Source organism: Macaca thibetana, chromosome 5, assembly GCF_024542745.1.
Source record: "Macaca thibetana thibetana isolate TM-01 chromosome 5, ASM2454274v1, whole genome shotgun sequence".
NCBI lineage: Eukaryota > Metazoa > Chordata > Mammalia > Primates > Cercopithecidae > Macaca > Macaca thibetana.
In genome coordinates this window covers 128,174,809-128,202,141 of record NC_065582.1, presented here as the reverse complement: position 1 = coordinate 128,202,141, position 27,333 = coordinate 128,174,809, and the positions used below count along the sequence as shown (strand labels likewise).

At 36.4% G+C, this 27,333-nt stretch overlaps 2 protein-coding genes across 7 annotated transcripts in view; one reads left to right on the top strand and one right to left on the bottom strand.

Annotated features, from left to right (window-relative positions):
• NUP54 (nucleoporin 54) overlaps positions 1 to 19,002 on the top strand; it is a 33,806-nt gene extending 14,804 nt beyond the window's left edge. The window contains exons 6-12 of the mRNA XM_050790858.1: positions 1,247 to 1,443; positions 2,681 to 2,735; positions 3,206 to 3,299; positions 8,478 to 8,585; positions 15,186 to 15,305; positions 15,601 to 15,711; positions 18,180 to 19,002. Of these exons, the coding sequence (XP_050646815.1) occupies positions 1,247 to 1,443; positions 2,681 to 2,735; positions 3,206 to 3,299; positions 8,478 to 8,585; positions 15,186 to 15,305; positions 15,601 to 15,711; positions 18,180 to 18,308 (814 nt within the window). The 3' untranslated portion in view covers positions 18,309 to 19,002. The remainder of the gene's footprint in view (positions 1 to 1,246; positions 1,444 to 2,680; positions 2,736 to 3,205; positions 3,300 to 8,477; positions 8,586 to 15,185; positions 15,306 to 15,600; positions 15,712 to 18,179) is intronic.
• A 1,873-nt stretch (positions 19,003 to 20,875) lies between these two features.
• The window catches only part of ART3 (ADP-ribosyltransferase 3 (inactive)), a 96,224-nt gene continuing 89,766 nt past the window's right edge, over positions 20,876 to 27,333 (bottom strand). For 4 of the 6 annotated variants that reach the window (XM_050790873.1, XM_050790872.1, XM_050790871.1 and 1 more), the window contains 2 exons: positions 26,079 to 26,111; positions 20,876 to 21,270 (listed from right to left, as the gene is read on the bottom strand). In XM_050790873.1, coding sequence (XP_050646830.1) covers positions 21,137 to 21,270; positions 26,079 to 26,111 — 167 coding nt within the window. In that variant the 3' untranslated portion in view covers positions 20,876 to 21,136. The remainder of the gene's footprint in view (positions 21,271 to 26,078; positions 26,112 to 27,333) is intronic. The other 2 variants (XM_050790875.1, XM_050790876.1) reach the window with 1 other exon arrangement.

Sequence of the window (27,333 nt, the reverse complement as noted above, 5' to 3'; positions counted from 1 at the left end):
GATCAATAATGTTTTCGTTGCTAAAGCACAAATTAAATCTCAAAGCAGAATGTCTTTTCTCGGGTAGTGATTATTCAGTATTTATAAAAACATTTATTTAAAAGCTTTTTTAAAAATTTGGATTTTTTAACTTACTAGATGCTAATAATTTTCTAGATTTTCATTCAGGCCAGGAAGGGACCATTTGTTATAGATACGTGCAAATTGAGAGCCATAAAGATGTTATTGGAAAATGTTATTAACTGATTACTGTTCATGTTCATTCATGGATAAGTATTACTGCTTTACTTCCCTTGACCTAAGTATAATTCTCAGTGTTCGTGGCAAGACATTTATTTTAGGATATTTGGAGGAATGATTATTAATGAGATGCAATAATTGAATCAGATTTTACTCGTGGTTGTAATTGCAGAGAACCCATAAATTTCAACAGAATTTTCTATATAAATAACATTTACATAGGATTTTGCAGCTAAGCAAACCGCTTTATAAATATGATCTTATTGGCCGGGCACGGTGGCTCACGCCTGTAATCCCAGCACTTTGGGAGGCCGAGACAGGCGGATCACGAGGTCGGGAGATCAAAACCATCCTGGCTAACACGGTGAAACCCCGTCTCTACTAAAAATACAAAAAAATTAGCTGGGCGTGGTGGCGGGAGCCTGTAGTCCCAGCTACTTGGGAGGCTGAGGCAGGACAATGGCGTGAGCCGAGATTGCGCCACTGCACTCTGGCCTGGGCGACAGAGCGAGACTTCGTCTCAAAAAAAAAAAAAAATCCCAAATATTATCTTATTTACCTGGTTCATTTTAACTTTATCATTTTGGTTGATTTGTAAATGAACATTACATTAAGTAAAACTTTTTTATTTTCAAGATTTAAGAAGAAAACAATTGGGCACAGCAGCTCATCATACCTGTAATCCCAGAACTTTATGTATATACACACACATAAGCTAAACATAGCAGGTGTGTGACTGTACTCTCAGTTACTTGGAGGCTGAGGTGGGAGGATTGCTTGAGCCTGGGACATTGAGGCTGCAGTTATCACGCCACTGTACTCCATCCTGGGCACCAGAGCAAACTTTGCTCCAAAAAACAAAAAAAAGGAAACATTTTAATTGCCTCCTAAAACAACCATGTCTGAATTCAACTTACACTTCTGAAATCACATGCTATGATATGCTGAGGTTTGTGGCTATGAGTTTTGTGCTCCGTATTTTATAAATTCGTTATTCTTCCTTCAGGACAGAAGTTGTTATTTATGTTGTTGAGCGTTCACCAAATGGTACTTCAAGAAGAGTTCCAGCTACAACGCTATATGCCCATTTTGAACAAGCCAATATAAAAACACAATTGCAGCAACTTGGTGTAACCCTTTCTATGACTAGAACAGAACTTTCTCCTGCACAGATCAAACAGCTTTTACAGAATCCTCCTGCTGGTATGTTTCTAGAATCACAGAGTTCAAAAAAAAGAGAAAGATTTAGAACTAACACTCCCCCCCTATTTCAGAGGTGTTGGTTGGTTATTAATGTTAATAAAATTAGTATCATCACATATCTACTTATTTGGGAAATAGTTTTGAATATTTGTATTCATTTAGTTTTTTATTATGTAACTAATATGTATGTATTAAAATAGAAATTTTGAGGAATAGTGAACCGAAGAAAAGTAGTCCATAATCCATCTAACCGAAGGTAATTTACTAGTAAAATTTTGGCTTTTTTCTAGCTTATCTCATATTCATTGAATATTCAAGTAAAACCTGAATGTGTTCTCACTGTAAAATATTCTGGATGGCATAACTAGATTGACTGTGTGATAGATTACCTTTAGTTCCTTTCTGCGGAAGTAACTACTATCAATTTATGGTACTCTGTTTAATCCTTTATCTGTGATTTGAAATGTAAGCATATTTACAAGTAGATCTTTTAAAAAAGGATTCTGCATATACATCTGCAGCTTGCTTTTTCACTTATAGTATTTGTTAGTACTTTTCATGTCAATACATAAGATAAATCTTGCTATATTTAAACATTGCATAGTATTCCAAGGATACACCTTTACTTAACACCTCTAAGTTGTTTTCTATCTTTTTACTATTACAAACTATGTAGTAATTAACAACATCCTTTTAAACATGTAATAAAACACATTGGTATATATTTCTTTAGAATAGATCTCTGGTAATGAAATTTTTGAGTCAATATTATGTATGTTAGATACTGCCAAATTGCCCTCCAGGGAAAGTTCTACCATTTACATTCATAACAGGAATGTTATTTTTCTGGCCACTGATGGCAAAATAATTAATTTAAAAATTAATACTTATTTTTAATATGTTTATTAGCTACATTTGTATTTTTTGTGAGTTACCTATTTGTGTCCTTTGCCCATTTTCTAGATTTTTTTTGTCTTCCTTTTTGATGTTTAGGAACTCTTTCTATATTCTGGAAGTTAATCTATTATCCTATAGGTTATAGATACTTCCTTTCAGTCTGTACTTTTTTTGAGCTTTATTTATGCTGCAAAAATTTGTATTTTTACCATGATCATATTTGACAGTCACTTTTCATTATAGCTTTGGGTTTAGGGTCTTACTTTAGGAAAGCCTTTGTCATACACATATTATAAAAACAGAAAATTGTTTTAGAAAAAATATTTTTTATTTGTGGTAGGTGTTGATCCTATTATCTGGGAACAGGCCAAGGTAGATAACCCTGATTCTGAAAAGTAAGTATGTCTTCATCTTGTTTCATTTAAGAACTAATATTTGCTACTAGGAAAGCAAACATATGAGCTATTAATTATAATTATTACATATAAGAGAAGTTTATTTTCATTTTCATGGTCTTTAAAAAATATTGATTATAGTCCAGCTAAAGCTTCAGCTAAAACAAAAAGGAAAAAAAAAGATTATGGTAAGGCAGCATAGCATAGTGAGAACTAACTAGGAGTGGAAAAATCTAATTGCATTTGCATTTAATAATGTAATGTTTTGACTGACCTGTTTTTCCTCATTTGTAAAATAGGGAGGTTGAATAAAATCTCTTTGGTGTAACATGGTTATCTAATAGTCATAGATCTGCCTTAGAGCCCTAGAAAGTTGATGTAAAATTACGTGAATGTTATTAAAACCATAACTTCTTGTATTTTGTAGTAATGGGCTTAAGATCTGAAAATTGTTCACTGCATTTCTTCAGGTTAATTCCTGTACCAATGGTGGGTTTTAAGGAACTTCTCCGAAGACTGAAGGTTCAAGATCAGATGACTAAGCAACATCAAACCAGATTAGATGTAAGCATTTAGCTTTTCATTCCCTGGCCCTGGAAGTAGGGAAAGGGATTATAGCCATTTATTTCTTTTTAATATATGTGCTACTATTTTATCTTAATCAGGAAACAATGTAGCATACACTGCAAATTAATAATTATAGTTTTATGCAACTACCTTCTTTATGATAGAAGTCCCCAAATCATATGAATCTGATTTGATATGATAATGAATTTAGAATTCTTGGCTTAGTAGATTAATTAGACTGTCATTTCCAGTTTCAGCCAGGGATTGCATATTATTATTTATGGGGCCTTATGAAAATGAAGGTTATAATTAAGTTTTTTTGTGTTCACATATAATTGTCTTGGTATATTATTGTATGTTGATGAAGCAAATTTAAAATTACTTAATGCTTAAATATACTTAATATTTTATTTCATAAAGTAGACTTTTCTAGGAGGCCAGGGTGGGTGGATCACTCGAGATCAGGAGTTTAAGAGAAGCCTGGCCGACATGGTGAAACCTGGTCTCTACTAAAAAATACAAAAATTAGCTGGGTGTCATGGTGCACGCCTGTAATGCCAGCAACTTGGGAGGCTGAGGCATGAGAATTGCTTGAACCCAGGAGGCAGAGGTTACAGTGAACAGAAATCGTGCCACTGCACTCCAGTCTGGGCGACAGAGTGAGACTCCTCAAAAAAAGACTTCATAATTAAATACTTAAAGAGTCTTAAAGGTCAGAGAAATTTGTATGATTTCAATTCTTTTAACTGTGCTAAGGTTTTTTTTGTTTGTTTGTTTGTTTTATTTTTTGAGATGGAGTCTCTCTCTGTTGCCCAGGCTAGAGTGCAGTGGCGCAATCTGGGCTCACTGCAAGCCCCGCCTCCCAGGTTCACGCCATTCTCCTGCCTCAGCCTCCCGAGTAACTGGGACTACAGGCTCCCACCACCACGCCCAGCTAATTTTTTTGTATATTTAGTAGAGACGGGGTTTCACCATATTAGCCAGGGTGGTCTCGATGTCCTGACCTCGTGATCCGCCCGCCTCAGTCTTCCAAAGTGCTGGGATTACAGGCATGAGCCACCACGCCCGGCCAACTTTACTAAGGCTTTATATCCCAGGAGCCTATGAAAATAATGTGTGTTCTGCAATTCTTAGGTGACGTTTTCTATTAATGTCAGTGAGATCCAGTTGGTTGATAACATTTCTGTTCTGTATTCTTGTTGATTTTTCTGCCTGCTAGTTTGAGAAGAGAGTTGAAATTCACAGCTACACTTAACGGATTTGTGTTTTTCTCCTTTCATTTCTCAGTGTTTACTTCATTAATAGTTTGTAGAATGTATTAATAGTTTGAAGGGCTGTTGTTATATAGGATTGTTGTGTTTTCTTGGCAAATTTACCTTTTATTATTATATCATATCCCTCTTAATCCCCAGTAAGTTTTATATCTTCTCTAATGACTTTTTTCTTTTATTATTATTTTTAATTGATACATAACTACATATTTACAGGGCATATTGTGATAATTCAATACATGGATACAGTGTGTAATGATCAAATAAGGGTAATTAGCATATCCATTACCCCATTCATTTATCATTTGTTGGTATCATTGAAAATTCACTCCTATAGCTATTTGAAATACAATAAATGGTTGTGAATTATAGTTACCTATAGCGCTGTAGAACAGTGGAACTTAATCCTCCTATCTAGCTGTACTTTGTATCTGTTAAGCAACCTTTGGCAGTTCCCTACTCCTACTCTTTCTCCACCTCTAGTAGCTACTGTTCTACTCTCTACTTCTACGAAATCAACTTTTTTGTAGCTTCCACGTATGAGTGAGAACATGCAGAATTTATCTTTCTGTGCATGCCTTATTTCACTTAACAAAATGTCTTCCAAGTTCATCTGTGTTGCTGCAAATGGTAGCACTTCATTCTTTTTCATGATTAAGTAGTATTCTATTGTATGTGTATATATGTGTACACATACACACCATGTTTTCTTGTTTTCTTTATCCATTCATCTGTTCATGGACACTTACTCAAGACACTCAGAAGTCTTTGTCTGATGTTAACATAGCCACGCTACCTTTCTTTTGATAAAAAGTGTTTGTATGGCATACCTTTGTCCATCTTTTTGCTTTTAACCTACGTATATTGTTATATTTGAAGTGAGATTCTTGTAGACGGCATAAAGTTTGGATTTAGTCCTACCATTATTTGTTTTGTGTTTGCAGCCTCTGTTTTTCATTCCTGTTTCCGTTTTTCTGCTTTCTTTTGGGTTATTTGGACTTTTTTTTTTTTTTTTTTTTTTTTTTTAGCATTTCCTTTTAATCTATTATTTCAAGTCTTAGAGCAGTACTTCTTAGTAGTGGCTTATGGTGGTGGTGGTGATTTTGTCTCCCAAAACACATTTGGCCGTGTCTGGAGACTCTTGGTTGGGGAGTGCTATAGGCATCTAATGTGTAGAGGCCCAGATGCTGCACACAGTCTACAGTGTACAGAACAGTACTCCCACAACAAGTAATTACCCAACATTAATAGTGCTGAAGTTGAGAAACCTTTCTCTAGGTAATACGATGTATCTCCTCCTACTAGAACTAGCAGACTTCTCTTGGAGCTCCCTTTCAGCATTTATGCTCATTTCCAGGTTTGAGGCTGGGTTGAAACCAGACTAGGGATGCCTGAGGGGAAAAATGGGTAAACTCACCACAAGTTCAGCGGTACTTTAAATTCCTATCTTCCCTGATCTTCCTGCCAGAGTCCTCAAAATAGCTGCCCCATGTATTCCATCCCAGTTTTATAGCTGTATTAAATGGGAAGATTGGGGTTGCACGTACTTAGTTCATCTTGTCCAGAACTTAACATTGTAAATATCTTCTTCTCATCTCTCTGTTAACTCTGTCTTTGGTGTCTGTAGTTGAAGAGAAATCCTTAATTTTAATGTAATGATATCCATTAAATGTTTGCCTTGTGTTTTCTTTTTGGGAATTTGCCTCAATAATTTTTCACCCTAAATTCTGAGAGTATCCTACATTTAAAAAAATTTAGAGTTTAACCTTCCACATTTGAGTCTTTTGTTGTCATCATGGAGTTTACCTTTATATCAAGTATGTGGTATGAACCCAGATTTATTTTTCTCTAAATAGTGGGTCCATATTTTTAATATTGCCTATAAAAATGTGATATTCCTCAATGATTATCAAAGAATTTAAATTACACTAAGTTTCCATATATATGTGATCTATTTCTAGACCCTCTCTTATGTATCACTGGTCAGTTGGTCTGTTCTTATACCCACCCATTCCACATTTTTTTAGTGTTAGGGCTTTGTAGTGTATCTTAATATCTAGTAGAATGAATCTCTAATCTTGATTCTTCTTTTCAGAGTTTTCTGGGTCTTTATGGATCTTTATTCTTCCATAAAAACTTTAGAATCAATTTGTCAGAATGCTAGAATTATGGTTGGAATTGCATTAGATGCAAAGACTCATTTGTGGGAATTGAATTTTAATATTAAATCATTTCATCCATGAATGTGGTTTGTCTCTTTAATCCTTGTGGTCTTTTATGTCCTTTAAAATAATTTTTAAATATTCCCTTTTAAAATCTTGAGCATTCTTTCTTGAGTCAATTCCTAGATGGTTTTAGTATTTGTTAGTAAATACTGTGACTGATAACATGTCTAATTTTTTTAGTTATTACTGGTAGGAAATAATGTCGTAAGTACTCTTGTATCTAAAAACCCTGGTGATTTTTCAAAATTGGGATGGGAGATTGCCTAGGTTATGTAATATAAAACATGACCACCTAATTTTGTCCTTTCAGCATGGCATGGCATTGGAAAGTTTCTTTAAAAGGTGATGTGCGCAGGTAGATGTGCTAAAATATGTCTTGCACAATCGTCTTATCCTCTTTCTTATAACATGTTAATATAAGCCAGTGACATAGAATGATTAATTATGATAGAGACAATTATGGGATTAATTCTGATTGGGATGCTTTAATAAAATAGTGAGGTTTTAACCTACCCTGTAAGGTTAAGACTTCCTAAGGCAGAATAGTGGATTTCAGTCAGGTAAAATAGCAAGTCAAAGATCCAGAGGCATAAAAATGTATCCTGCTGCATCATTAATATCACTCCTTTTCCTCTGCACTCTGATGACTCCCTCCAAGTATTCTGTAACAGTTAATGTTGAAATTACTGTACTTTCTGTCAATAGTTACATACAGGGCTACTTGTCTATTAAGACACCCCCTAGATATCATCTTATACATCTTAACTTCTTCCATTCAGACCTGGTTGTTGGCTGTATTCCATATTACTTCAAATTCCTTAATTTCCTCTCTCTCCGCCTCCCTCCCCCCAACCCCTACATGCTGGAGTGTGATCACGGCTCAAGTCATCCTCCCACCTCAGCCTCCTAAGGAGCTGGGACTACAGGCATATAGCACTCCACCTGGTTAATTTTTTATTTTTTGTAGAGACAAGGTCTTGCTATGTTGCCCAAGCTTGTCTCAAAATTCTGGTCTCAAGCACTCTTCTTGCCTTGGCCTCCCAAAGTGCTAGGATTACAGGAGTGAGCCACTGTGCCCAGCTGTGTGTGTGTGCGCGCGCGTGTGTGTGTGTGTGTGTGATGGAGTCTCACTCTTTTTTTTTTTGTTTTTTGTTTCTGTGACATGGAGTCTCACTCTGTTGCCCAGGCTGGAGTGCAGTAGCACGATCTCGGCCCCGTCCTCTGGGTTTAAGTGATTCTCCTGCATCAGCCTTCCAAGTAGCTGGGATTACAGGTGCGTGCCACCACGCCCAGCTACTTCTTTGTATTCTTAGTAGAGACAGGGTTTCACTATGTTGGCCAGGCTGGTCTTGAACTCCTGACCTTAAGTAATTTGCCCGCCTTGACCTCCCAAAGTGCTGGGATTACAGGTGTGAGCCACCATGCCCAGCTTATTTTTTTCTATGTATTGCCTCATTGCTAAATTTCCTAGAGCTGTAAAGATATCTTTGCATGATTCTTTTAAAAAATTTTTTAGGTATGTAAAAAGGGAAGAAATATAAGCATAGATTTGTAGGGAAAGAGTTTATATTTTGAGGGATGCATCTCTGGCTTATCCCAAGATTAGAATTTCCATACAGGTGTAACTGATAAATAGTTGTGGTATTTGATTAACACCCCCCCAATTTTTTCTTAAACAGATCATATCTGAAGATATTAGTGAGCTACAAAAGAATCAAACTACATCTGTAGCCAAAATTGCGCAATACAAGAGGAAACTCATGGATCTTTCCCATAGAACTTTACAGGTAGTAATTTGGATTTTTTTCCCCCAGTGTTTATAAGGCTGTGTATGTGAAATAATGTACTAAATATGGATTTTTAAAATAGAAAAAAAAAGACTAAAATAATAATGTGAAACTAGAACTACTGAATTCTTTCAGTAGAACTTTGAAATTGGAAAACAGGTCTCATAGGGTTGAGTGAGGAGAATAAAAATATCCTAAAGTTCATATTTCAGTGAGAATTTGAAGGAAAGCAGTGAAGAAATAAAGTATCTTAGTGCAAGGGAAGCTTCTGTGAGATTATCGATGTCTCATAAATTTCATAAAATAGTTCAGAAAATTTTTTATTTTGAGTGCTAGAAAAAGGAGTGTAACCATAATGGTCGAAAAACAACAATAGAATTTACAAATTAACAAGAGGAATTAAAAGAATAATAACAACTGAAATTATAAACTATCATGAAAAGAGAAATATTACATACCAGTACCAATGGGAAACAGCTGTGAGATTATCGATGTCTCATAAATTTCATAAAATAGTTCAGAAAATTTTTTATTTTGAGTGCTAGAAAAAGGAGTGTAACCATAATGGTCGAAAAACAACAATAGAATTTACAAATTAACAAGAGGAATTAAAAGAATAATAACAACTGAAATTATAAACTATCATGAAAAGAGAAATATTACATACCAGTACCAATGGGAAACAGCCAAATCTGTACTCAGAGGAAAATTTACAGTCATAAAAAATCTCATTTTAAAAGATCAAATGTGAAAAATAAAGGAACTGAGTACTCAAATTAGAAAAGGAATATCAAGATAAGCCAAAAGAAACTAAAAAGAAAGAAAGATAAATGTGAAATTAGTGAAAAACTAAAAAATGTAATAGTGGAAAGAATAAATTGTAAAACTGTTTCTTCGAAAAGACCATTAAAATTACTAAGCATCTCATCAACTAGAAGAAGGGAAAAGCAGAGCAAAATACACAAAATTGGTAGTGAGAAAAGAGGCATCACCATAGATACACAAAACAGAATAAGAAGATACTGCATGGGCCGGGCACAGTGGCTCACGCCTGTAATCCTAGCACTTTGGGAGGCCGAGGTGAGTGGATTGCCTGAGCTCAGGAGTTCAAGACCAGCCTGGGCAACACAGTGAAACCCCATCTCAACTAAAATACAAAAAAATTAGCCACGCATGGTTGCTTGCACCTGTAATCCCAGTTACTCGGGAGGCTGAGACATGAGAATTGCTTGAACCCGGGAGGTAGAGGTTGCAGTGAGCCGAGATTATGCCACTGCACTCCAGCCTAGGTGACAGAGCAAGACTCCATCTCAGAAAAAAGGAAAAAAAAAAAAAAAAAAAGATACTGCATGTACTTTAGGGTAACAAATCTGGAACTCAGAGGAAGTTTTATTTTGATTTTTCTATGAAAATGAAAATTACCAAAATTAATCTACAGAGAAGTAAAAAAAAAAAAACCACAGAAGCAATCGGAAAAATGAAAGATGAAACATGAAAAAGGCCTCAAGGACAGATAGTTTCATTGCCAAATTTTGTCTAACCACAAAAGAGCTAATTCCAGTGTTATTTTAATTATTCTAGACAAATGAGGAATAATGTATATAGCTTCCTTATTTGTTCTTTTTTCACAGCTTGAGATAATTTGCATACCATACTATTTACTCATTTAAAGTATACAGTTCAATGGCTTTTAGTATATTCAGAGACTTGTATAACCATTATTACCACAATCAATTTTAGAACATTTCCATCACCCTACAAACAAATCCCATACCCATTGTCAGTCACTTCCCCATTTCACTGCAAATCTTCCCCATTTCACCGCAAGTCCTGTGCAACCAGTTTTGCCCTATGGATTTGCCTGTTCTGGAAACCTCATATAAATGGAATCATAATGATATTTGGTCTTTTGTGACTGGCTTCTTTTGTTTAGCATAATGTTTTCAAAGTTCATCTGTGTTGTACCATGTAATAGTACTTCAGGTACTAATAAATGATGATTATTCATTTATTGCTGAATATTCCATCGTATGGCTAAACCACATTTTACTCGATTGATGGACATTTTGGTGGTTCTGCTTTTTGGCTATTATGAATAATATTGCTATTAAAATTTATTTACAAGTGTTTGTGTGCACATATACTTCTATTTCTCTTGGGTGTAAACCTAGGAGTGAAATTGCTGTGTCATATGCACACTGTGTTTAACTTTTTGAGGAAATACCAAACTGTTTTCCAAAGCAGCTGTACCATTTTACATTTCTGTTTGTAGCATCTGAAAAGAAATTATAAAGTTGTTTTAAAGAGATGCAAATTATGCTAAGTGAAAAAAGCCAGACTTAAAGGCTATGTAAGGCGTGATTCTATTTATATAACATTATACAAAAGAAAATTAGGGGCAGATAACAGATTAGTAGTTGCCAGGGACTATAGATGAGGAGAGAAGTGTGACTACAAGGGGCTTGGGGTGATGGAAATATTATGTACCTTAATCATGGTGATGGTTACACAACTGTATGTATTTGCAAGATTCATAGAACTGAACACCTAAAACAGATTAATTGTCGTATGTGGAGTATACCTCAAATCAGACTTGAAAACCACATTCTAAAGTATAAGCAAAGAGAATCCAGCTATTTATCAATTTCTTAAAAAATATGCTATGACCAAGTAAAGTTTATTTCAGGAATGCAGGGTTGGTTTTAATAACAGGACATCTATCAACATGACTTATTATAGCAACACATTAAGGGAAAATATATAATAGAAACTATAACCAAAAATGAATAGCAAATACTCAAAAAGGCAAAACACTAAAATTACATTTAGAAACTAGATACGGACACCCAATATTATCATCATTATTCGTTGCTGTCTTGGAGGTTTTCATAAATAAAACAAGCAAAGAAATAATATAAACATTGGGAAAATGATTAAGTGTTCTCTTTTTGCTGATATGATTGTATTTCTGGAAAACCCAAGGGAATAAACCATAGAATTAATGTAGTAAGCCGGCTAGATATAAAAGTACAAAAATCAACTTTTCTTTTTACTATCTGGAAATAGGAAAATGTTCCATTCACTATGGTGACAAAACCGTAAAATACTTAGGAATATATTTATGAGGAAAGTATAGGTATTTACAAATAAACTATATTCTTAGATGAGAATACTTAATATCCACTTTACAAAATTAAAAATGAATTACAGCTTTTTAAAAATTGATTAAGCTGGGTGTGATGACATGGTGCCTATAGTCACAGCTACTCAGAGGGCTGAGGCAGGAGAATCACTTGAGCCAAGGAGTTCGAGGCTGTAGTGAGCTATGATTGTGCCTATGAATAGCCACTGCACTCTGTTGCCTGGGCAACATAGGGAGACCCTGTCTCTAAAAGGATAAATGTTTGAGACTAGCTTGTTCAGGAACAAAAAAGAAATAGTGAACAGGGACTTCTTTACCAGATTTCAAAACCTATTTTAAACCTCTTGTAATTGAATCAATATAGTATCTGCATGAAATTGGACAGAAACATACATGGAACAGAATAGGGAATTTATAAATAGATGATAGTGTGCTGACAATGTAATATATGGTAAAAGTGGTATTTCAATTCAGTGGGTTTATTTAATAAATAATGCTGGAGTATAACTATACATAAGGAAGAAAATAAAATTAGACCATTGCATCATATAAAAATAAAGTGGACTGAAGACTTAACAAAACTTTCAAAGCTGTATGTACAACCTGGGATTTGAGAGACATTTGATCAGAAAGCTAGAAACTATAAACCAACGTTGGCCATATAAAAAATAGTGTATAGCAAAACATACCAGAAGCCATTTGTCAATAGTCATGTGATAGAATTTAGGAAAAGGGAATTTTGCAAACAGCACTGATTTTAGATTTGGTGTTCATATTCATATTATACAAAGAGATCCTATAATTTGACAATAAAACCCAATTGAAATTTGGGCAAAAGATGTGTAAAGGCAGTTCACAGAAAAAGCAAATGCAAAATAGTTTAGTCATTAAAAGATGGTCCCTTCAATTTACTAGGAATCTGGGAATTGCAGGTTAAAGAAAAAAAATGAGATCCCGGCTGGGCACAGTGGCTCACGCCTGTAATCCCAGCACTTTGGGAGGCCGAGGCGGGTGGATCATGAGGTCAGGAGTTCAAGACCAGCCTGGCCAAGATGGTGAAACCCCGTCTCTACTAAAAATACAAAAATTAGCAGGGCATGGTGGCGCGTGCCTGTAATCCCAGCTGCTTGGGAGGCTGAGGCAGAGAATTGCTTGAACCCAGAAAGTGGAGGTTGCAGTGAGTCAGGATCACGCTACTGCGCTCCAGCTTGGGTGACAGAGTGAAACTCCATCTCAAAAAAAAAAAAAAAAAAAAAAGAAAATCCTTTTACACTCATCAGGTTGGGAAAAATTTAAACAACCACCACCTGTACTTGACAGGAGTGTGGGGAAAGGGTATTCTGATGTGGGGCCTATGAATCTAAATCATTAGGATCTTTTGGGAAAGCAATCTAGCAGGTTACTCTAAAACTCAGCCTCATTGTTAAAGATCTATACCAGTTAAATAGATCTATGCACAAAAATGTTTATTACAGCATTGTAGTGTCAAAGCTACAAAATGTTTATTACAGCATTGATTATAGAGTCAAAGCTACAAAAATGTTTATCATGGCATTGTTTGTAGTGTGAAAACAAAATGTATATGCATCAAGACAGTAATGATTGATTATTGGTTAATAACACATTAAAAAAGCATACAGCCATTAAAAATAACAAATTAGAGCTATACTTCTTAAGGAATTTCATGAGATTTTGATAATAAAATTATAATTTTAATTTGTAGTAAAATTTAATGATTAATTTTGATGATAAAATTTTGTTAATTATATATAATCCATTTTTTAAAATTTAGATGAGTAAAAAGCAGTCGGTCTGTGTGTGTGTTTATGAAAAATATATGGTTATAGGAGTATGGCTGAGAGTATGGAGGGACTTGCACTGTTTTTAACTGAGTAAGCTGGGCTTGGAGAGTAGCAGCAAACCAAGAGTCTGCATTTAGAGGCCACTGCTTTAGACCCTTTCTCGCGATGTATTGTTAAATTGAAAAGAAAGAGAAGCGGCCTGGCACAGTGGCCCACGCCTGTAATCCCAGTATTTTGAGAGGCTGAGGCAGAAGGATCATTTGAGTTTAAGAGTTCAAGACTAGCCTGGGCAACATCGGGAGACCTCATCTCTACTAAAAAAAAAAGAAAGCAAAAAGAAAAAAAATTAGCCAGGCATGATAGTGAGCACCTGTAATTCCAGCTACTTGGGAGACTGAGGTGGGAGGATTGCTTGAGTCCAGGGGATCAATGCTGCATTGAGCTATGTTGTGCCACACTCCTCCAGCCTGGGCAAGAAAGTGAGGTCGTCTCAGAAAAACAAAAACAACAACCAAAAAAAGGAACCATGTCACAGAGTGATACATATTGTTTAGTTTTATTTTGGATCTGTGTGTGTGCGCTCTCTCTGTATGAGCAAGGAGAAAGGTACAGGGGAATGAAAATCAGTTAGCACTATTTGTCTTGGGAGTATGAGAGAAAATTTGTCTTTTACGTTCTCGTTTCTTAACGCTTTTGTAATCTCAAAAAAAATCCAAGAAATAATTTTTAGACATAAATATTATAGACTCATCTTTAAAGAACTCTTTCTTTAGAAAGGCTGTGAGTAAATGTCTGAAACGGGTATTATGTTGCCTATTTTTTTGTACTGCTTTTAAGCCATACCATAGTTTTTTTATTTGTTTGTTTATTTTTTGAGATGGAGTCTCGCTCTGTTGCCCAGGCTGGAGTGCAGTGGCGCGATCTCAGCTCACTGCAAGCTCCACCTCCTGGGTTTTCCGCCATTCTCCTGCCTCAGCCTCCCGAGTAGCTGGGACTACAGGCGTGCACCACCTCGCCCGGCTAATTTTTTGTATATTTAGTAGAGACGGGGTTTCGTCGTGTTAGCCAGGATGGTCCCAATCTCCTGACCTCGTGATCCGCCCGCCTTGGCCTCCCAAAGTGCTGGGATTACAGGTGTGAGCCACAGCACCTGGCCAAGCCATACCATAGTTTTAAAATTGTTGGCTGGGCAAAGTGGTTCACACCTGTAAACCCAGCACTCTGGGAGGCCAAGGCTGGAGGATCACTTAATTAAGCCCAGGACTAGCCTGGGCCACATAGTGAGACCCCCTACAAAAAATTTTAAAAATTAACCAGGTGCAGTGGTGCACACCTGTGGTCCCAGCTACTCGGGAGCTGAGGCAGGAGGATCGCTTGAGCCCCAGAGGTCAAGGATCCAGTGAGCTGTGTTTACACCACTGCACTTCAACCTCAGAGACAGAACAAGACCCTGTCTCAAAAAAAAAACCAGTGTACATCAGTGTATGTGATAACTTTTGCCCAGTTAAAATGGACAGAAACATAATTCAAATCCTGAACTGTTAAACCCTACTGTTCATTTTCAGCTGATTTCTTTCAACAACTAATTGTAATACTACTACTTGCATAACTAAAAAGAGATGATTCTATTGTTATTGGTGGTTTTTATTTGTATAGGTCCTAATCAAACAGGAAATTCAAAGGAAGAGTGGTTATGCCATTCAGGCTGATGAAGAGCAGTTGCGAGTTCAGCTGGATACAATTCAGGGTGAACTAAATGCACCTACTCAGTTCAAGGTAACCACGTCCAAGACCATAATGCTAAAGTTTGTTTCAGGTGGATCTGCAGACAAAAAGTTATGTAGTCTTCAAGCAGGAATTTTGTATACTTGTGTTTGTTATCTCCAATTAGAACTTCCTTTCTAAAGTAAACTCAGTCATGGTTCTTTTGGCTAGTATTAGTGTCTCAACTATAATGTACAGAGAGAGAAATAGAAATTTTTAATAGATGGTTTTGAAACCATCCTTAGAAAACATTCTCTTTTACAAGTCTTTATTGGCAGTTGTCATTTGACTCAGTCTTAACTTTTAGGGTCGACTAAATGAATTGATGTCTCAAATCAGGATGCAGAATCATTTTGGAGCAGTCAGATCTGAAGAAAGGTATTACATAGATGCAGATCTGTTACGAGAAATCAAGCAGGTAAGTGTTGTATGAGAGTGTATTATTAGGCCGGGCGCGGTGGCTCACGCCTGTAATCCCAGCACTTTGGGAGGCCGAGGCGGGCGGATCACAAGGTCAGGAGATCGAGACCATGGTGAAACCCCGTCTCTACTAAAAATACAAAAAATTAGCCGGGCGCGGTTGTGGGCGCCTGTAGTCCCAGCTACTCGGGAGGCTGAGGCAGGAGAATGGCGTGAACCCGGGAGGCGGAGCTTGCAGTGAGCCGAGATCGCGCCACTGCACTCCAGCCTGGGCGACAGAGCGAGACTCCGTCTCAAAAAAAAAAAAAAAAAAAAAAAAAAAAAAAGAGAGTGTATTATTTAAACTGTGAGCTCACCACTTCACACCTATTAGGATGGTTGTTATCCTAATAAAGAAAAGTGTTGGTGAGAATGTGGAGAAATTGGAACTTTCTTGCAGTGTTGGTAAAATGGTTCAGCCTCTATGAAAAACAGTGTAGTGTTTACTCAAAAAATTAAAGATAGAATTACGATACAATCTCTCAGGTCTACTTATGGATATATACCCAAGTACGTTGGAAGCAGGGACCCAAAACATATTTGTACACCCATGTTCATAGATCATTATTCACAATAGCCAAAATGTGGTGGTAACCCAAGAGTCAATCAAGGAATAGAGAAACAAAATGTAGTATATATACACACAATGGAATATTATTCAGCCTTGAAAAAAGAAGGAAATTCTGACACACGCTACAGTGCAATTTGACCTTGAAGAAGTTGTGTTTCATGAAATAAGCCACTCGTAAAAGGGCAAATATTTATGATTTCACTTGTGAAAAGTACCTAGTAGTTCAATTAATAGAGAGTAGAAAGGTGGTTGCCAGGGTGTGAGGGGAGGAGGGGATGGGAGGAACTTAATTGGTACAGAATTTCAACTTGAGAAGATGAAAAGTTCTGAACAAAATGGATAGTGTTGATTATTGCACAACAGCATAAGTATACTTAATGCCACTGAACTGTATACTTAAAAATAGTTACAGGCAAAATTTTATGGTGAGCCTGTTTTGCCACAATTTTTAAAAGGTGAAGTATCCCTCTCCTCACCAAAAAGATGAATTTAAGAGGTAATAGAGACACTACAGTTTACTAGACCTTGCTCCTTAAAGTGTAGGCAGTAACCGCACCTGGAAGGTCATTAAAAATGCAAAATTTCAGTCCTTACTCCAGATGTATTCGATCTGCATTTTATCAAGATCATAGAATGATTTGTATGCACTTTAAAGTTTGAGAAGCAACTGCTTTAGATAATACCTTCCCTGCCTATATGTCACACGTAAGTTATAAACATGTTGTTATTGATCTATCCCCTAAGCCCTCAGGAGATCTGGATGGAGGTAGGTTGAGGTGGCCAGAACCTCCAGCCACTCTTCTCGGGTTTTCACCTTGTGTGAAAAAGTTGGGAAACACTGCTTTGGCTTATTTTCATTAGTATAAATGCAGATTGGTTTAATGAAAATGAACAGTTGTATCTAAAGAAAATATATGAAGATGATGAACTTTGTGGAGCATACTAGGTAGCTAATGACTGTTGGCATGGCCCTGAGGATTTTAGATTAAGGTTATAAATGTCATCAACAAATCCAATTTTATTATATGCTTTAGAATGGATATGGCTGGTTTTATGTAACCAAAAACTAGTTTGGCTTCTAGATTCTTGGACATTACACAACCAATTATATTCCATTGTTTTAAGTATTTGCAATAAATTAACAGATTCCAGTATATTGTAATAGTTGTAGGTTGATATATGCAATAAAACTGAATAATTTAAACACTTGTCTTTTTTAAAATGATGAGCAGTGTATTGTTCAGGGATTGAATCATGGTTCACCATCTACTTTATGACCTTGGGTAGGTTATTTACCTGTAGTTTCTTTAACTGTGGATATGATAATGGTACCCCAAAGGGTGCTCAAAAGGATTTTAAATGAGTTGAACAAGTGAATACCAGTACTCACTATTAAAACAGCACCTTAACCCATAAGGAGGAGTCTTTAAAAAATGTTAGCATCTGTAGTCATCATCACCATTATCGCTATATACTTTGTACTTCAAAACATGAATATTCTCAGTTTTCAGAATGTTATTTTGTTAGTCATCTATATTTGAATACCTCCTTTGAGTTCTGTTTTATTATGCCTTTATTAAAAGTTGGTAAAAGGAAATAGCTATCTAAAAAACATTTTTGTTGGAAGATACTGTTCATTTTATATTTGTTTGATTTTATTGTTCTTTAGAGTTTGTCTTTCACTGTTAGCAAAAGATGTAGTACAAATGTTTAAATATGCATGCCCTCTATATTTAAAGCACTTACTAGGTACTGTGTTATTAGTAAAACAGTCAAAGTGGAGTCCTTTTTCCTGTGACTAGCTTGCAGTTTTAATAAATTAATACATTAATATGTTGTTTCTTAATTTGTTCTAGCATTTGAAACAACAACAGGAAGGCCTTAGCCATTTGATTAGCATCATTAAAGATGATCTAGAAGATATAAAGCTGGTCGAACATGGATTGAATGAAACCATCCACATCAGAGGTGGTGTCTTTAGTTGACAGTTCACAAACTTGTGTAAAGGTTTGTGAAATTCATCTTCTTACTGCATCAGCCCTTCCTTAAGAATGAAACCGACCACGTGGAGGGAAAAAGAAAACAATTCTCTCTTGGCTTGGTTTTTTGAGAAGTTTACTGACAAATTACTGTCCATCAAATCTGAAATACAGTCACCTCACAGCTCTTCAGAGAAAACCTTTGAAAGATTTATATCTAAAAGCTGTATTTACTTTAAAAGGAGAAGTGCATAATTACCAAAATTATATGTACTATTGTACATTTTTACAACAGCATTTTCTTAAACATAATCTGTTTAATGATTATTGTCCACTGAGCCTGTACTCTGCTTTCCATACCAAGTAAATATGAAATAATCTTTGCACATAACAGAAGAAACTATAATTACTTGGCTGTTGGAGATTTGTACTTCAGAGTATAAATGTACACCAGTTTTTATATTTGTGAACTCATCTGTGGGAGGAGTAAAGAAAATCCAAAAGCATTTAATGTTTTTTTTTTTGTTCTATAAAGATTTGAAAATGTATTTTTATATTATTTTACTTATTTGGAATTTACAGAGCACACCTAAGCAATTAGGATATAACAAAATTAACCATTTTTGCAACCATTTTGTTTTTTAAGCCTTTTTATTTCTAAAAAGATGAAAACTTATAAATAAATTCTTAATTTGTAATTTTATATAATTTTGTCTGGTGCTTTATTTGGCTTTTGAGGAATGACCATTTTTTGTCCACATAGGTACTAAATTAATAATCACAATTCAGAAATTTTAGTCTTAAGTCTGATTTTTCCCTCCTAGGGATTTTTGTCAGTGCTGATATAATCAGCACAATTTGATTAGGGTATGGCAAATAAAACTTACTTCAGATATCATCTAGTATTAAGAATTCCCTAATACGTCATTAATATTTGAAATACTAGAAAATCTGAGTTAAACAGATTAAATAGTGTTAAATAGTGGGTCTTTAACCAGTGGGTCATTTTAAACAGTATTTCTGACTACACACTGTATGTTTGGGCTGCATCATGTTTGCCGCTCTTGAGATGCTTTAACTTTGCACTTCTCTGTGATGCTTTGGTTTATATTGACAGGTGTTACAAGAAACAGCCCCATGAATCTTGGTATTGTATTTACTATGGGGATGGTGAACAGTGTGATGCACTGTATATCTGGAGTCCATCCTCTGAGAACCCACTGAAGAGATTTATGCTCAGTTGTATAGGTTACAGTTGTGTAGACTAGGATATTTTGTGGTTTTTGTTTGTTTGTTTGTTTTTTTGACAAGTCTCTCTGTCACCCAGGCTGGCGTACAGTGGCATAATCATGACTCACTGCAGCCTTGACCTCCTGGGCTTAAGCAGTTCTCCCACCTCAGACTCGAGTAACTGGGACTACAGGCATGCACCACCACAATGGGCTAATATTTTTTATTTTGTGTAGAGATGGGGTCTTGCTATGTTGCCCAGGCTGGTCTTGAACTCCTAGACTCCAGCAATCCTCCTGCCTTGGCTTGCCAGAGTGCTAGGATTACAGGCCTGAACCTCTATGCCTGGCCAAGACTAGGAACTTTAAAACTGATTGTTTCTTTCCAAATTGACTGCCAGAAGTATGCAGCTACTTTTGCCAAGTTTATGGCATGTAAATTTGTTACACTACTACCCTCTCATCATTCTTTCCTGTCCATTATACTGCAATACCAACGGTGTTGGGACAGGAATTTCTCTCCTTTTCCACATTTTCTCCATGGCCCAGAAGATCTGCATGTTCATCATTCTTACCCATGTAGCCAAGTATAGGAGTTTCTGTCCCTCTACACACCCCCTTATCGTAGGAAGAGTTGTTGGTCTAATTGATGAGAATTGTTACTCACTGAGCTATATAATCTAGCGGATGGATCACTCATGCATACCATGCTCGCTTCTCTAGCCTCTGATTTTTCATGTTCTAATATTGCTGGTTGCTAGTTCAACCAGATAAATATACCAGACAGGGCCTAAGGTCAGCCTTTTAAAGACAGTCCCAGTCATCCTGTTAGGTTCCTGTCCCACTGGTGATTGCGTATAGAAGGCAGGCCTGTGGTCCTTAATCATATAGCTGGTTAGATAACTAGACTCAGTTATCGAAGCAAATGTTGTAGACTGAGTAGTTTGTGTCCTCAAAAAATTCATGTTGAAATCCTAACAATATGGTGATTGTGGGAGGTCATGATGAAGGTGGGGCCTTCATGAATGGAATTAGTGCTCGCTCTCTGTTGTCCCTTCTGCCATGTGAGATGGTGAGGAAGGGATAAGGAAGAGGGCCCTCACCAGGAACTAAGTCTACTGGCATCTTAATCTTGGACTTCCCAGCCTCCAGAACTGTGAGAAATAAGTATCTGTTGCTTATAAGTTACCTAGTCTACAGTGGTCTGTTACAGCAACCCAAACAGACTAAGAGAGATGAGTAGACAGATATTAAATACAGATATTAAATGCAGATATTAAAGTTCTACTACAGATATTAAATTCATGTTAAACACTAACAGTATTGAGCATACTGGCAATTCTGAAATATCTAAAAATCTTTTATTGAATTCAATCAGAAGTATACAGTTTTTGGGATTTTTTTCAATTAGTATAGAAGTGAAAAGTTCTGTGACATATATCTGGACCAACTTTCTGAATTTGCAAAATGAATAACAAATATACAATTCTCATTTTATCAGTGACTTTGGCCAACAAGTGAAAAATACATCATTCCTTTTGATCTCCTGTGGGATCCCTATAGTTATTTCAAGTAAAGAACAAGAAAGATAAACAATGCATGAAACTACAGAGCAACAAAGAGATTTATAGCAGAAACACTGATTAAAATGATGACCATCCCAAACTCTGGAAGCAGCATTTTGCCCAAGGATGCAGAAGGATGGCTTTTGGGACCTGGAACAGGAACTGGAACTGGAGCTGTTAACGAGAATACACAGTCACCGACACATCATTTTTTACATCAAGTATCACCACCTATACAATATAACCTCAATATGTAAACAGTGACACTAAAGTTCAATTAGAAACTTACCTGAAATACTTCCAGCCAAAAGCAATTTTCAAATAAGTGTAATTCACTACAGATTTCAGGCTGTATTTCCATATGCAGTTGACCCTTAATATGGGTGTTGGAGTGCCAGCCTCCACACAATGAAAACCTACATGTAACCTGATTCCCAAAAACTTAACTACTAATAGCCTACCATTGACTGGAAGCCTTACTGGTAATAGAAATAGTTGATTAACATACTTTATATGTATTATATACTGTATTCTGGTTGGGGCATGGTGGCTTACACCTGTAATCCCAGCATTTTAAGAGGCCAAGGCAGGAGGATCGCTTGAGACCAGGAGTTTGAGCCTGGGCAACATAGCGAGAGCCCATCTCTATTTTTAAAAAGAAAAAAATAGTGGTTTAGCACATATTTTGTATATGTATTATACTGTATTTTGGCCAGGCGTGGTGGCTCACGCCTGTAATCCCAGCACTTTGGGAGGCCAAGGCGGGCGGATCACGAGGTCAGGAGATCGAGACCATCCTGGCTAACACGGTGAAACCCTGTCTGTACTAAATGTACAAAAAGTTAGCCGGGCGAGGTGGTGGGTGCCTGTAGTCCCAGCTATTCGGGAGGCTGAGGCAGGAGAATGGCATGAACCCGGGTGGCAGAGCTTGCAGTGAGCCGAGATCACACCACTGCACTCTAGCCTGGGCGACAGAGTGAGACTCTGTCTCTAAATAAATAAATAAATAAATAAAAATATGCTATATTTTTACAATAAAATAGACAAAAGAAAATATTAAAATCATAAGGAAGAGAAAACATTTACAGTACTGTACTGTATTTACTAATACCCTAAGTTTACAATCTGTTTATAAGATGACTTATCTGTCTGAAATGGCTGGCAACTGCGGCTGCAGACCTGAATCTACATACCAAGCAATTCAACTTCTTGTAATGTCATGACTTCTCTCTGCTTGTGAGACTTACGGCATCACTAGTAGCACTTCCTTTGAGTCCCATGGTGTTATTCAAGGTTTTCAGTATTGCACCAGACATGACAAAAAATACACAAGAACTGTGAGAGATCACTTTTTACTGTGATGTGCAATTTACTGGAGATGAACTCCTCGGAGACGTTTAGCAACACATGGTGTTTTAAGAGGATACTCGAAACACTTGAACTCACTGCAATAGCAACAGGAGGTGGCCATGAAATGATTACAATGATACAGTATGTACTATAGTTAATTTTATGCAGTTAAGTTTTAATACCACATCTTTACATTTACGTTTCTTTTGACTTTGAATGGTGCCACATACGGTCTGTGTGCACAAATTTGGATAAATACTAACGTTTTACAATAGATTTGTGTATGTTTTATGGTAGTAAATGATAAAAAGACTAGTATCTACATATATTTTATGCATTCATGACATATATATTTCTAGGCCATGCAGTTTGTCTGCAAGTTTCTTCAAATGGATGCAAATCTCCAAAAAAATTTCCAATATATTTATTGAAAATCCATGTATTAAGTGGACCCATGCAGTTCAAACCTGTGTTGTTCAAGGGTCAACTATATATCATCAAGGTTTGCTACGCTAGGTTTTATCTAAGATTTCACATGCTTTTACATTTCTATATAGCCAATATAATGATTTTCTGTTGTTCAAGTTCTCTAGTATATTTTTTAGCAATTTTTCTATTTCCATTTTCTATGTGTCTCTTCTATTTCAAACAAGATAACCACCAACATACAACTGGATATACAGTCATCCCTCAGTATCCTTTGGGGACTTGTTCTAGAATCCCTGAGGATACCAAAATCCACAGATGCTCAGGTCCCTTATATAAAATAGCATAAATAAATAAAATAGCTACACAGTATTTGCATATACCTACACACATATTCCTGTATACCTTATACCCTCTCTACATTTCTTATAATACCTAATACGATGTAAATGATATGCAAGTATTTGTTATACTGTATGGGATTTTTAATTTGTATTATTTTTTTCCCAAAAATATTTTCGATCCACAGTTGGTTGAATCCCAGAGGATACAGAGGGCTAACTATAGCTGCATTGTTTTTTAAACACTAATCTCTGCAAGATGATTTTAAAAAATGTTTTTCCCTCCATACATACACTACTGGAGAAACTCCTTCCCTTTTTTTTTTTTTTTTTTTTTTTTTTGAGACGGAGTCTCTCGCTCTGTTGCCCAGGCTGGAGTGCAGTGGCCGGATCTCAGCTCACTGCAAGCTCCGCCTCCTGGGTTTACGCCATTCTGCCTCAGCCTCCCGAGTAGCTGGGACTACAGGTGCCCACCACCTCGCCCGACTAGTTTTTTGTATTTTTTAGTAGAGACGGGGTTTCACCGTGTTAGCCAGGATGCTCTCAATCTCCTGACCTCGTGATACGCCCGTCTCGGCCTCCCAAAGTGCTGGGATTACAGGCTTGAGCCACCGCGCCCAGCCAACTCCTTCCCTTTCATTTGAACTAGTGGAGAGGAGCAGTGGAGTCCATCCATAGGATAAACTGTTTCACGCTGCCCTAAACTGTTTTTGTTTAAACTACAGGGAAGCGTTGACTGGAAGTATCCAAATGGGATCACCACTCAGATATCATAAATAAAACCAAGAAAAATAGCCAGTAAGATTTGTAAAAGGCTTCATAGTATCAATGTACTTGCCATAGTTACAAACATGCAGTTAGATGTATACACATGGAGAAATGGATAGGCAGATGCACACATGCATTAGTACAGTCATGCAACACATAAACGATGTTTCCGTCAATGACAGACCACATGTATGACAGAGATCCCATAAGATTATAATAGAGCTGAAAATTTCCTACTGCCTAGCAACATCGTAGCCGTCGTAACATATTGTTTGGGGTGATGCTGCATGGCCAGTTGTATAACTGTATAGCACATACAATTATGTACAATACATAACATTTGATAATAAACAACTATGTTACTGTTTTATGTAGTTACTATACTTTTAATCATTATTTTAGACTGTACTCCTTCTACTTATTAAAAAACGTTAACTATAAAACAGCCTGAGGCAGGTCCTTCAGGAGAAACCCCAGAAGGCACTATCATAGGAGATGACAGTTCCATGCATGTTACTGCCCCTGAAGACCTTCCAGTGGAACAAGATGTGGAGGTGCAAGACAGTGACACTGATGATCCTGACCTTATATAGGCCTGGGCTAATGTAAATGTTTGTGTCTTAGTTAACAAAAGTTTAAAAAGTTAAAAAAAGGTGATAAAAAAAGCTTTACAGAATAGGATATAAAGAAAAAATATTTTTGTACTACTGTACAACGTGTGTTTTAAGCTAAGTTATCACGAAAGAGTCAAGAGGTTAAAATTAAGTTTATAAAGTAAAACAGTTACATTAAGCTATGGTTAATTGACTGTTGAAGGAAAATTTGTTGTGAATTTAGTGTAGCCTCTGTACAGTATGTATAAAGCCTACAGGAGTGTACAGTAGTGTCCCAGGCCTTCACATTCGCTCAACACTTACCACCCAGAGCAACTTCTCCGCCTGCAAGCTCCATTCATGCTAAGTGCCCTATATACCTGTACCATTTTTTAATCTTTTATATTTTTACCGTAACTTTTCTATGTTTAGATACACAGATACTTACCATTGTGTTACCGCTGCCTACAGTACTCAGTACAGTAACATGCTGTAAAGGTTTATAGCCTAGGAGCAGTAGGCCATACCATGTAGCCTACATGTGTAGCAGGCTGTACCATCTAGGGTTGGGTAAGTACACACTAGGATGTTTGCACAATGATGAAATCACTTAACACATTAATCAGAACATATCCCCATTGTTAAGCAATGCATGACTGTATGTTACCACAGACCAGTGGTTCTCAGGGGGGCAGCATTGCCCCAAGAGGCAGTTTGGACAATTGTCAAGAGTATTTTTTTTTTTTTTTTTTTTTTTAATAACTGCTAACAGTGGAGTGGAGGTAGAGGGCTAGATATCCTGCAGTGCTCTATTCCTGGACCATGAAATTTGACCAACTTCCTGCACGACTTTCAAATGGACTGCTAGATATACATATAAGTTAAAACCTATTTAAAATAATCAAACTCAGAACCTAAAGCAGTTTTATGTATAAATATTTTTAATAGTTTTGATAAACATTAAACATCAGTTTTTATTATCTACTGTATTTCTTCATTTTCTTATACTTTCTGTATAGAGCAGCTTCCACTCCCAAATTTATTTGCATAAATAAATGTAAACGTCTGTCTACTTTAGACATGATGTTGATTTTTATGGGTATGAGTGCATCTTATCTATGGATCTTCTTTCGGGATAATATAAGGACTTTATAAAATACTGTTATAAAAAGGGAGAATTGGGTTGAGAACCACTGTTCTTTTTTAATATATATTTTCTTTTTTATTTTATATTTTGCTCCCAGTCTCCAGACTGGTGAGAACCACTGTTCTAAAGAGTAGAGACTCTAGGTACAATGGAAAATGATTATTGAAGAAACAAAGCTATACTGTCCCCAACACACACATGCACACACAAGCTTTTGGATGTGACATTCTACTCTGTTGTTAAGATGCCTGAGACCCTTGCAACTTTGTTCCCTTTATTGAGGAAAAATAAATTTCTCACTTTTTCTATATTACAGAAGCAGGCATTTATCAACTGAGGAAATGATATATTTCTTACTAGGATTGTTGATATTTCCTTGACTTTTATCTTCTAAAATATAAAGAGATTTTGAGTTAGTTATATTGTACATCTGTTTATCCAGAAAAGAAAGATCTGATTAAAAATTAAGCAAACTCGGTTATCTCTGGGAGTGGGTCTGAGGGGCAGGGTAATAGGTTTACGGGTATGTGTGGGGTTAGGGGAAGGGTTTAATTTGTTCTCATCTGTGCTCTTTGAATTTTTTTTTTACCATCAATATGTGTTTACATTAAAATAAAAGTTAAAATTTTGTTTACAAAAAAGTATTTTCTACATATTGAACTTAGATTCCCAAGTACATTAATACCTAGTATTCATTGAGTGTTTACTGTGTGCCATGCATTGTGCAAATGCTTTATGTACACTGTCACCTTTACTTCTTAGTCTTATTAGCCAGGTATAATTATCCATATTTCACAGATATTCCTTAAAACATTCATGCAATGTTTTGAGGAATGCCATGCATAAAATCACGGAGGTAATTGGTGCTAGAAACATCAAATTTCAAATTTGCTCTGAATTACTATGCTATACAGATGCTTCTCGACTTATGGTGGGGTTGTGTCTCAATAAATCCAATGCAAGTTGAAAATACCGTAAGTCAAAAATGCATTTAACTCACCCAACCTACAGAACATCATGGCTTAACCCAGCCTACCTTAAACGTGCTCAGAACAGTTACATGAGCCTGCAGTTGGGCAAAATCAGCTAACATAAACTTATTTTATAATAAAATATAGAATGTCTCATGTAATCTATCGAATATTGTACAGAAAGTGAAAAAGAGAATGGTATGGGTACTTGAAGTATGGTTTTTACTGAATGTGTATGGCTTTCAGACCATTGCAAAGTCAAAAAACCCTAAGTTGAACCTGATAGAGCAGGAGCACCATCATCTTGGACAAACACCGCCACTTTAAATTCCAGCTCCCTTTCTAGCCTCATGCATTTCAAGCAAATCACCTCTTCTAACTACAAGCAGACAGAAGGAGCAAACAGTAAAACACAGATAAAACAGCTGGGGCACAAAGGGAGGTGAGGGGAAAGTCTCTTGAGTAACTCCCAAACTTCACCCTCATACAATGGGCCCCAGTAAAACGGTGGGCCTTAATAAGCACATTCCTTTCCCTTCAGGTGCACTAAGTTAGGGAAGCTAAAAGCAGACTTGGGGAATATGCCTGCAGCTGCAGAACGATGTAGTATGGGAACAGACACACAACTCTCCCTCCCAGAT